We start from the raw sequence: 12614 nt of genomic DNA on the forward strand, positions 1-12614 counted from the left end.
AATGTTTAATCAGTTGTTATGAACGTTTCGAATCCGTAAGAAAATATTGTCTTCATGTGTCGTCAGACATTGATACTGCGATAATTCCATTCAGATTGTTCGTTCACTTGGACATAACTCCGATATCTTAATCTATCACACAATGGGAAGAGCGTATTTCATCAGGCAGGGATGGAAGAAAATTTATTCCACGAATTTATCAATGCACTGAATGAGCCATTGATTACTCGATGCAATTAACTGTCTCCGGTGTCATTATACTCTGCACCAATATTATGAAAATATTGATTTGGATTGTTTGCTTTTGATACTTATCGGCAGACCAACCACAAGGATTGCTGTTTTATCAATATCTTCGTTATTTTTTATTTTTACATACTCAGAGAAAACAATAGCAATTGATGCGACAAATATCCGCGCCGAGGGCGATTGGATTTTTTTTTAGTTATGATTGTTTATTGCGATCAAATATGTTGCTGAAATAATTTTCAGACCGTGGGGCGTATGTTACTTCATGTTAAGAGGCCCCACTAACCGAGTATTTTTATTGCCCTAGGGAGGCGAGGAGGAGGTCGATAAGCCGCCACTTACCTCCCTAGGGCAATAAAAGTACGATGTTAAGGCGGGCCATGTGACCTCAGTGACTAATTATGAATGAAAATCGAATGCAGCAGAACTGAGTTTTTTCCAACACAAGATCGCTTTGGTGTAAGCTTGGAAAAGTTTCCACGAAATTTTCGTAAACGGCTTATTTCGTTGAAAGTTTATGATTTATTGATTATTTAAATATTGGATGCTATACTTTTCTATCGACTTTTCGTTAAGAAAATTCAGAAAAAAAAAATAAGAACATCAGTGAAAGTCCAAGGATCCGAAGATTCAAATTGTTCTGAGAAAATAAATTTAACAAATTTGGACACATACGCGCCAATTTCCAATGATTGGATTTTTGTTTTAGTTATGAATGTTTATCGAGAAAATATCAGTCATAGTCATACAGTCTGTAAATTATCTTACAATTTGCCAAGCCGCGATCTCTGAATAATTTCTGGATAATGAGTTGAATATTCAGAGACTATTTTTAAATAATTATATTTGTTTTTAATCGTTCAACGCATGAGAATAGTTATCACTCTAGACGCGAATCCCCTTACTGATGTTTCTTCCGTTCCTTTTGTTTCTCTCACAGTCGGAGAAAAGATAAATTCTCACAATCAGTGTCATTTTCAATAAAACAAGCAATGGATGAAGCAGAAATCTGTAGAGGGAAGGGACTATTAAAAAAAAAATGTTTAACCCATCAGTATCTCCTGCGATACCATTTATCAGTCCGAGAAGATATTGTTCCACTTCGAAAATAAGAATGTATGGTTTTTTGTCAGCAATCTATTCCGTCGTTCAGTACTTTAAAGGAAAATTGACGGAATTAAAAATTCGTATTTGAGGAAGACAGGAATCTAAAATATTTTCCAAAAAATAGAAAGAAATCTAGATTATTCAATGAATTAATGAATCCTTGGAGAAATCTATTCAATGAAAATAATCGACGCGATAAAAAGTTGATACAACTGGTACTCGTATTGCCAACTACTGCATTTTTTTCACCTGAATGACGATCGTACCGCAAATTTACAGTCATCACAAAAATTCGATTGACGTCATGAATCGCGTGAAAACTCTTGAGAAATAAGATGAATGAAAAAAAAAAAAGTGACATAGTGAGACGAGACAGCACAGATAGTATTCCATCTGATTCACATAATATCTCCGAGACAAGACGAAACTTATTTATAATCATCCTCTCCCAGTTGTGGATAGGATTTTTGATACTCTCTAGGAATGCAAGGGGGACAATAAAGAAACGCGTTTCAAACCCAGACTTCCAGGGCCAGACGTGAAGATGATACCATCCTACTCAACTTACTCAACTTTGCGGATGTACTTTTCCCATTTATTTATTGTAGAACAGAGCAAAGTCAAAGATATCCCAGACATAGTGCACTCCTATCTCGGGAACAACTTGGCGTTACAGATGTAACTGTTGCCAGATCGATTATCACTTGAGACAATTAAAACTTGGACAATTGGAGGAGTTGAGCCAATGCCGGCGAATCGAGAAGTCGTAATCTAATCCACTTGAAGCTTTTTCCTGCATGAGGCAACAATGTTACGGTAGAGTTGTTATCTTCCCATCAGTCATTACAGTTTGATAACTTTAATCACTGTGCGACAAAATAGCAGAATGTAATAGCAGAAAATAAAGCTAGAAGACACTACGTAACGATGGATAAAGCCAAGAGATCCATTGATTACCAATTTTTTCCTCTGCATTCAGCAAAAATGCACTCAGATATGCAATCAATGTGTAATAACTGTCATCGAATGGTCGATGGGATTGAATTGCTGAAGAATAATATTTCGAAAGGCACTTGAGAGATGGAAAAAAGTGGATTGAGATTTTACAAGTTCACTGTTGAGATAACGTTCATCTCTGTTACGACACGAGCTCTGGTTTATGAACAGTTGGAGACAATTTTCATTCCTGAGGATTATCGATATACCTCCTCAATTCGAATACCGCTCGCGAAATAAATGCGATCAACAATTCAAATAAAATTGGAAGCACAGTGAAACAGCATCACATAAAATTCGAAGAACTCGTAACTCTCGCATGGCCTGCTGATTATGCAATACTGGTAACCATTAAAATTATTTTTACTAACCACCGAGTTTACCTAACACTGAGAATAGAAAGAATCTAACAAAAAATACGGATGTCGATTATCTTGACATTGGCTGGTACGAAGGTTAGGTGAAGGCTAGATAGCGCACTAAAGATGTTTCCTTTTTTTCTAAAGACAAGTCATTTCTAATAATTGCCGTGTACAGGCAACGAAGTATCGCCATTTTTTTTACAACTCGACCAACATTCTCATCAAGCTAAAAGCACACTACCACGTATTGTCTTGTCATTAAATACCTGCGTGCATAACAAAAATAAAAGTTGATATACGTCGAGCATGAACTCCGCTGACAAATACAACTATTTGCGGTAAGATCAAACATAGAACAGTTGTGAATGTTGGCACGTCCTTGCCATATCTTCAACACGTACAGATTCGATGCAGTTATGCAAAAATAGTGTAATGCTTGAATTCCGGTATCACGTTTAAATATTACTGAAAGTAACATTAATTCTAAAAACAGTACCAGCTAAAAGGTTTCAACGACTGAACTATTACCCGTGAAAATATCGCAGATCTAAATATCATTCGACAATATTACGTATGTGAAAGATTTTTAGAATTTTTTTTACACCATTTCACTAGTTGTCTTCTTTTTTAATAATAATAGTTTCAGCATGTTTAACAATTCATCATATTTAAGGATTTACAAATTTAAAATAATTGTTAAAAATATTCAAAACTATTGTGAGTAGTCTAATTTTGGTTTATTATAATATATTAAAATATGCTTCGATGTAATATTTAGATCTGTAACCTTGAATTCCATCCCGAAAGTTCTCCCAAGTGCGCATTAAGCCATACTGATAACGAAGTGAATTAATAATGATAATGACTGACGGTGGCCACAGAGGTGATTGAATTTGACCTCCGAATGTATATCAGAAACCAAAGTGTTAACTTGTTGCTGCGACAGACAGCGGCAGCATTATTGCATCAAAGGGCAATAATAATGTAACATAGGTGAGAGAGGTGCAGGCACAAAGCCAACTATAATGACGACGTTGATAATACTCCTTGGTGTCTCAAATGTGCCGTAGAAACATTGTACGAAGTGCACAAATTGATAATATATCTTGTGTCACACACGAGGAAACATTAATGAAAGAGACATCCAGTGAATAGATGTATTATTCATGCACTTTCATAAATGCAGAATGGCAAAGAACCATCCACCTTGCGGTATCATTGATATTGGAATGCTTTTGTTCCTCGATTAGGCAACCAGTGGTCTTACTATAGAGCCAGTAGGAAGGAACTCTCAACAGATATCGCCAAGGCCTCGAGGAAAAATCCGATGGTTGTTGTGGTAGGACCTTACCAGTCTTGGTCTCTTTCGTTGAGGTAGGTCTCCCTACAAACCTGTTGCGCAAGCGTATATCAACCTTCTCTCCACCCATATCACGCACAATCCGCTCGATATGGCTATATTACACAAATTAGACTAATTGCCGTTGACATGAGCTTGGAGTCAATTCATTGGTGATAATGTACCTCAGCATTACCAATATTCCGAAGATTATTTATAAATCTGTACATATGCATGGTCACGTTTCTCTCTATTTCTTCCTTTTTTTTTATTTCACTCTTCAGTTTGTCATATGGTCAATCTACTCTTTGGTATTCGTCATAATCTGACTTGCCTGACAAACCAGTTGATAATGGATATTATCTATATATTTATTATTATAATGTACATATTCGTTATTTTGTGTACGGATTTCTTTTCATGTGGGAAAGTTAGAAAACTTAAGGTCAACCGCTGACTCTTTATTTGAATCTCATCAATTTCCTAAGTGTCGCGATGAAGCTCACACGACTTGTTCAGTCATAAAAATAGTAAGTTACTATTTTTTTGTTACTTTGTAAGTTGATGATTGATGCAGATGTTTTATTCTGCGTCATACATGGTTAACAATCTGGCATCCATCTAATTGTGCAAGAAATAATCTAGTGATGCGAAATTTATTATAATTGGTGGCTTGTCATTTATCGTTTTGAATTATCTATTTCTCCTGAGTTCGGGAAGGAAGTTATTTGTCAACTGCATCAGAGAAATTTTCAAAGTACTTGAAATAATTTATAGGGGATTGATTGCCAAATCACTACAAATCAGTCGAAACTTCTGGCACCATCCGCATTACGTCGAATTTTATCTGATTCAATTCGGCCTACAATAAGATTTACATTACTCTTCGTCGATAGAGCTTCTTTGGAATATATAGAGCATTAACAATGAGTTCTTTTCGGAGAACAAAGAATGTTTTGATTAGTCAGCGGAATTAGACAATTGTCTGTCAACAATTTGCGAATAGAGAAAATTCAAGGTTTGGTGCAACCTTCGGTGGACACCCACGTTCTGCCATTTTCTTAGTCACAGTAGACTGAACGATTGCTCTAGCCATAAGCATTAGCATTCAACTATTTTATCATGAATAATAGAGATATTTGTCCAATCATCTGGCCCTGATTAAGGATAACAACCGAAAATTGTGATTTTTGCGAATTAATCCTTCAGGTGACTGTCTCCAATAGACAAAACGATTATTAATGTTGGACAAAAAATTTTCCAATTCAAGAAAACTATTTTCTCGAATCTAGAAATGATTTTTGGTTCAAGAACAACGCTGACATTTTTTTTTTTCTAACGTCAAGCAATGTTTGATGTTAAAAAATGTTTTTAGACATTACGATCAGCACAAGTTGTCACGCAATAGATGAGAGAACTTGTGATTGGTGGAGATTGTAATGTCTTAGGTAGAGGACAGCGAGGTCGGGAGATTCGTTATGGAATATTGTTATGGACTTAGTTCGAATGATTAGCACGCCCTCGCATCTGCGCAAATCAAGTGCTCCGTCAAAAGCGTGGGGATGCGCATGCGCCATAGATCGCACGTCTAAATGAGAGACCGTGTAATTTGATTATCAACGGTAATTACTGCGTTACGCAGTTTGTTGAACCATTGAAAACATTAGAAGTACGGATGTGTTTAGATTACATTTCTATCAGAAATTTGCAATTTTTTTTGAGTGTTGCATACGGAAATAGAAACTGACGACAGTCGGTAAATATTTATGAGTATAAATATGAAGTAGAACTTATATCTGCATTACAAGTCACGTCGTTGGGATGAATATTCATATTTTCACTGGAAGTATTGGGTGAACTTCGTTGACAATCAGTTGAGTAGTAATGGTACTTTGTTGTTGATTTTCTCTAAAATCGATTGAGCCGGATTCTCTTATGCTTTGAAATCAAATCAGTTAATTATTCGTGGATTTCGAATATCAGAGAACCAATACACATGGAATTAATGATTTGAAGTTAATTGAAATGTCAGAGAAATTGTTGAATGTTGACAGGAGAATTGTAACTTCAAACTGCGTTGACTTATTAACGAGAAATATGCCAGGACTTGGTGTCACTAGGATTTCTCGATGTAATCAGTTGGGTTAATCCTTGAATAAATCTGCATTCTTATACCGTACAGATTTAATGAAGTTTCCGAAGGTAATGAAGACGCCATTACATTTGAGTGCTTCATTTGCATATCTGAAGTTAAGCTTGAGAGAATCTGCAATATCGATGGTGGAATTCGTCGAGCTTTTAATTTGTGCATTGCAGTAAAGGTACTGTAAAGTTGGAACAAATACTTGCTCTCGAATTGCCTTGAGAGGTTTGTAAATTACTTCGATGAGTTTCGCTTTTTATTCGATAGGTGATCTATTTTGCAGCAAATATTGAACAACATTTTACGATGAGAAGACATACATCAACCGATATAGATCCATCACATCTGCCAAGTTGTACTATTGTTGTACTGCACTGTGTCAACTCTGTGCATTCTACAATGTAGAGTTTGTGACCATCATGAAAGTGCAAGCGCGTGCTGCACTAACTTTTGAAACTGACACGTGGAAATCGTGAATACGATTTTCAACACCCAGTGGAATTATGCAGGAAATTGCAAGAACACTCCCTGCATTTCAATCATACTGATATTGGACTTATCAAGACAAATTGTGCCTGACAAATTGAGTATGGGAATTATTGTGAAAATAGAACTGTTCAATAGAAATGATGGATTGAAGTTTTGATTTGTGGAGATACCAATCTACGGGAAATTACAGTTATTGATGAATTTTGGCCAATGAGAAATTATAACGCTATGTATGATGAATTACTCAATCACTCCAAACAATTCAAGAAAATCAGGGAAAATCGAGTAAATGTATTCCCCGATTTTCAATAAATAGGATCTTTAAATTAGTTGAAAAAATTACGTCCTATCGATTTTCAACAAAAAAAAAATGTTCGTCGGTCTGTTTCCTTTCAATGGAATTCAATGCTATTCAATTTTTTTTTAATTAAAAAAAAGTGTTTAAAAATGGTGCTCAGATCGAACCATTTTCCCTCGCCGTGAATCGAACCTGAACCCTATCCTATATTCACTTGAAAATATACATATACATATTCTTGGTTTTCCATCAAATTTCCTAAAATATGAAGATTACAAAAATCTCAATCCATTAATCGAAACGTCTACCATTAATTTTATTAAGAATTCTCAGTCGTCGGATAGCTTTTTCTCTGAAATGATTTCAAATTACCGTATATACCTCATTAGCAACAATCGGGATAAATCGAGGGTTACGTGGGAGGTCAAAATGTAGACGTAATTTCTTGACATAATAACGAAATACGAGTGTTCGACAGTTATCCACCCACACGAGCGAAATATTTTCTCCGTGAAATTATCTAAATTTCTTCAACGTACCCTCCACGGCCAACTGCGGCCCACTTGCAATATCAGAATTCACGATATCACATCACGAATGGAACTGGTGGTCGAAGAACAAAAAAAAAAAAAAAGAACAAGAATCTACGCCACTCCTGGGCATGTTTCTCATCATTATCAACTGACTGATGGCGTCAGAAGAGACAACAATTTGACAATAAAGATTAGCGTGCTTGACCGCTGGGATATTTCACTTAATGCATCCTTGTGGAAATATTGCCAATGACAGAACAATACGTGGGTAGAACTAAATTTGTATCAAGTGTCAATCGGCTTGACAGGTGCAAACAACGTAAAATCATTTCAATCTGTTGATACGGCCTCGGAATTCGGAAATTCATATTCGCCTATCCTGTCGATCCGATCGTAAAAAAGTCAACCGTCTTTCATAATCATTCATATGTTCAAATAATGGCAAAAGTTATTACAATGATGAGTAATAAATATTGATGAGTTTGGACACTTGCTAGCTAACCGTACAATCTTCCTAGACCGTGAGCTTCAGTATATGAGACAATCAATCGAAAGCAAAGAATAAAAAAAGAATTGGGGACCTCACGAGTGACTCAATGAACTCGAAAATCAATTCCCTGAGAGTGTAACCTTGTACTCCTATTAAAATACCAAAATATTCTTGAGTCTTCACTGATGACCCATGAGATTTTTTTGTCGACACCATAGTGCCTGGAGTCGGCTTGTGCAGCTTCTCAATGAGTGCAACAGTCGTAATTTTAAATAATCAATCAGACAACAAAGCCACCTTACTTTCCGCCTTGAGCTAAACCCGAAGAACCAGCTTTGTGAATACCATTTCTTTTATTATCCACGTTTCTAAAGTTCACTTGATAAACAACTATGTCTCTTCTAAAACAGCTATTCACACCCAGATACTCATTGAGGCCTCCCTTCACAGTCAATGATATTCAATCTCTCATTGAAAGATCATGGATTTCAGTGGATTTAGCCAAGAAAAAAAATGGGACGCAAATAGGCCTTAAGACAGATCAACTAAAAATTGATTCAATTGATTAGGCGAATGTGCGTTGGTTCGGTTCATCGCTCTAATAAGTGGCTTACGCAATTTCGTTCACTGAAAATTTAACAATTACCCACATTTAAACGAAGCCCCAAGGGCAAGTGCCCAAAGTGAGACCAGAACGGGTCCAGTGAATCGTCTGGACAAGGTCTTAATTACCATATGAATCAGAAATTCCCCCGTGAATAATCAGGATAAAGGGGGATTCGAGGAGATTAACATTTTCAGAAAATCCAATAACACGATAAAACAACTCAAATGGCGTTGTTCAGATTTCTCGAGAGCATTATCATACCGTCAAATGCGCAATAACAACAACGAATGGCGTTGTAGTTTAGATTTGGGATAATTATTGGACTGACCTCGAACAAGCAGCGGATTCCCGTGGAGGTTCTCTTTGATGCTGATGTATCGTCGTGGTTTGGCTAACAGTATCAGGTGGCATGATGCTAGGATACTGTCTCCTGTCCATTTGTTCCGTCAGTGACGATACACCAGGATGATACTGAGCCTGCTGATGTGGCCACATTTTCGAACAATTTTCCACCGAAAAAATCCAAGGTATATTCCCCAATAAGAATCCACTTTTATCGCTCAAGTGCATGAGAAAAACTTGAACTCTGATCAAGTGAGGCCTTCATATTGATCAACAATTTCCAATGCTGTATTGCAACAACATATTCCGCCATCTTGAATCAAAAGATACATGGGTTTACGTCGGATATCCCCAACGTATTGTTGTTGTTGTACTGTTATTATCGATGTCAATGGCCGTCTCTCCAGTTATTGAAGTTGTGAGATACCATCCTGTTGAGTCTCTAATTAATGATCTTCATCTGGCCTCCTCAGAATATATATTTGTCGCATTAAAATTAGCCTTGGAAATAATCTGGCAACAGCGATCATGCCCGAGGACAGATAACGTTGGGGTATTATCTCAGCCGAACCGTAGCAAACATCATTAAAAAAAAAATTTTACTCGCTGGGTTATGCCGAATTATGACTCTTATTTGTTTTTGTAATAATTGAAAATTTCATGTCAGTGGTCGTAGTCAGTCTTCACTGAGACCCTCAACTTCCCCAATTTGTTATTTTCAAAGTTTATTTTTGATACTTGGTTTGACTGGTAGACTTGACCATCTCTCTTTCTCTGAGGAGGGGGAGGAGGAATATACGTTGGAATATTTATTAACTCCCGGCCGGCTTATCACTTTGTCGACAATTTTCAAATCACTCTTCACCAGTTCGCCACACTCATCCACTCAAATCTCTTCTTCCAGTCTCCTCATTTCTTCTCAAATGTATCTTTCTTCTATTCCTTCTATTTTCACTTCACATGTGGACTTGAATTGCCCCTGTTTCAACTTCTTTCATTTGAGTAAAAAATAATCGCACCGCACACACATACACACCCACAACTCCCCACGAACTGAATAAATTTCAAGAATGAAAGGCAAAAAAAGATGACGAAAAAAAAAGAAAGAAGAATTCGCAATTGCGGATAATAGACGTGATGAGCTTTGACTCAATGTCTTTCTCGTTATTTTCAGTAAAAATGGAAAAAATCGTAAAAACAATAGTACAGCACTGTTCACTGACTATAGCCGGTGATCCGGATTCTTGACCTTGACAACGTTCAATATATTACGAATGAACTGCGCAGCCTGGAAAATAGCGGAAGTCACTGTTTGCCGGGTACGTCCGCCCCTTCTTCCCGGGAATAATCATAACATCGGGGACAGCAATTAAAAACTTCAAACATAAATAGCACTGACACTCATTAATCCTCTTTGAACTTTAAAAACTCATTCGCCAAGATTTGGAATCTTTAGAGTATTTTCCAGTCACTGACGTCGCTGGGTTAGTGGTGGTGGTTCTTTGCTTTTTCAAGATTGAGTAAAAAATAGGGATAAAAGGGGTTAAAAATATCGCGATGAGTGATGAATTCAGAGACACGACTCAGACGGCGGTTGGCCGCAAACTGGCGGTTGCTGCTTACCCCCACCTCAAAATTCGTCTGTCTTTCTCGGTAGCAGACGCCGCCTCCTGGTGGCCTATCAATATTTTTTTTTCCCACAATTTTTTGCACCATCTGATAACGCAACGATATTTTATTACCATTTTTTCACGTGAATACGTTTATAGTTATGGGGGATCACTCTGTTCTTACGATCAGAGGCAACTATTGGAATTTCTGAAAATTCCGGATTCTGTTTTGAAATCCGAGATTTATCATTTTTGTTATAGGATGAATAATTCCGAAGATGTAAAACATATAGGATAAGTGCATTATTTTTCGAGGCCATTATTCACGGATTAATGAAAATTAATTAAAAATTATCCCTGACAAAAAACGCATTGTTTAGTTGCATATTGGGGATGTTGGGGTTATATGGGCGTATTAGAAATTGCGGTATTTTTAATTTCTGAAATTTTTTTATCATTGAATATAGATATGTAGATTGATTAAGTATTTGGCAATTAATCGACCGATAGAACAAGTGGAATTCTCGAAAAAAAAAAGTGAAAGTAAAAAGAGAAAAAACAGATCGCTAATAATAAGCTACACTGAATGGGCTTAAGGTAGTACTCCCGGTAGATCATGAGTCAAGCTAGAGTACTGATAACTCTGATTATCGCCATAGTTTTGCTTGGCAACGTTGCTCAACGACTTGCACGCCTGTGTGATACGTTTCCATGTGTGTGTTGTGTTCCTGTAATGAGAGCTGACCAAACCTGAGGAGCACTGTTGCCACACAGATTAACATCACCCTTAATTAATTTCAGAATTTATAGCCCACGAATAAAAAGTTTTCAACGCGCAAAATGTTCTTCAACATCTGTACATATAGTTAAAAAAATTTCATGAAAAATTTATCGATGGTGTTTTCAAAATTAAAAAAAAAACACTCAATGTTAATTGTCGGAAGATAAGAAAATTAATAATTATTGTTTTGGTCCATCCAGGTTTCCAAAAATTTAACTGAGTCATGTTTGCATTAAAACCGATCTGTAATTTTCATCAAAGTGTCATCGTTGCTTTGATATACAGGAGTACTACCTTAAAATTATAATTGGGTGCGTATGTCGGTAGATTTTCTTTGGTAAAGGGATTTTTTTGAAGGACTTACCAGTAAGACGTGGTTGAATCTGTGGAGGTGCTCGTTGTGGCTGTCCCAGACTCGTCCTCTTCCACTTCGTCCTTCATATTAGCTGATGTTACCTGAAACCAGTGGAAAAAGTAACGTTGAGTAGTCTTCAGGGAACTTTCCGGTTGAGCTCTTTGATATTTTCACGATGAGAGGTATCTACTGAAAATTCGACGGATTTGTTCCGTCAGTTTTAACGGATTCCGGATTCCGGATTTCTTTATGAGAATTCGTGATTTTGACCTTGATCATGTCTGTGATAATTACTGTGATAATTCTCAAGCACTAGTCGCTTTGAGTAAGAATAAAAATACCATACAATAATGACCGTATAATTTTTATTTTCATTAAGACTCATCACGTTATCTATTCTGTCAAGGTGAAAAATTTCGTCAATACGTTACACAATCATTGAGTGTCAAGACTGATTTGAAATTCTTGTGAATCTTCAGTGAAACTTGAAATTGCACGAGTGAATGAAAATCAATGTCCCTTCTCTTAAAATTTAATTGGATTGAATAATAGAAGAAAACTTTCATCTGAATAAATCCCTGAGGTGAAACAGACGGAGGAATTCTGATCCTCCTTCATCCTGGGAAAAAATTACTTAATCTCTTCGATGGAAGAAGCTGAATTGTCCTTGAAAAAAAAAAAATAAAAAGAGGAGTAGCGAGGAATTATCATTATCATCTGTGAATTCCTATCGAAACAAATCCTTCCGGTAGATTTTTTGCACTTGTAGGCTTAGTCGACCGTGTCAAGGCCTGCGAGAAGGTTAATAACGACCTCGGGGTTATTAACGCGCCCAAGAATTCTAATGGTTTCGAAGGCCTAAGTATATGAAGGTAAAATGACGTTTCATTAATTCTTCCGGCAATTTCTATTG

General features: G+C 36.6%; 1 protein-coding gene and 1 long non-coding RNA gene across 6 annotated transcripts in view; one reads left to right on the top strand and one right to left on the bottom strand.

Moving 5' to 3' along the window:
• LOC105264299 (neuronal PAS domain-containing protein 2) overlaps window positions 1-12614 on the bottom strand; it is a 44350-nt gene that overhangs the window by 24143 nt on the left and 7593 nt on the right. For 2 of the 3 annotated variants that reach the window (XM_011301092.1, XM_011301091.1), the window contains exon 1: window positions 8942-10543. In XM_011301092.1, the coding sequence (XP_011299394.1) occupies window positions 8942-9183 (242 nt within the window). In that variant the 5' untranslated portion in view covers window positions 9184-10543. Of the gene's footprint in view, window positions 1-8941; window positions 10544-11710; window positions 11803-12614 lie in introns of those variants that run through there. The other variant, XM_011301093.1, reaches the window with a different exon arrangement.
• On the top strand, window positions 5689-7008 carry LOC105264298 (uncharacterized). 3 transcript variants are annotated; one of them, XR_891980.1, is made up of 3 exons: window positions 5689-5940; window positions 6108-6374; window positions 6480-7008. It is a non-coding gene; the product is annotated as an uncharacterized lncRNA (long non-coding RNA). The 3 variants fall into 3 exon arrangements; XR_891981.1 differs by having other exon boundaries at window positions 5689-5926; window positions 6464-7008; XR_891979.1 differs by having other exon boundaries at window positions 5689-5926.

This window comes from Fopius arisanus, unplaced genomic scaffold (genome assembly GCF_000806365.1).
Source record: "Fopius arisanus strain USDA-PBARC FA_bdor unplaced genomic scaffold, ASM80636v1 scaffold00020, whole genome shotgun sequence".
Lineage (NCBI taxonomy): Eukaryota > Metazoa > Arthropoda > Insecta > Hymenoptera > Braconidae > Fopius > Fopius arisanus.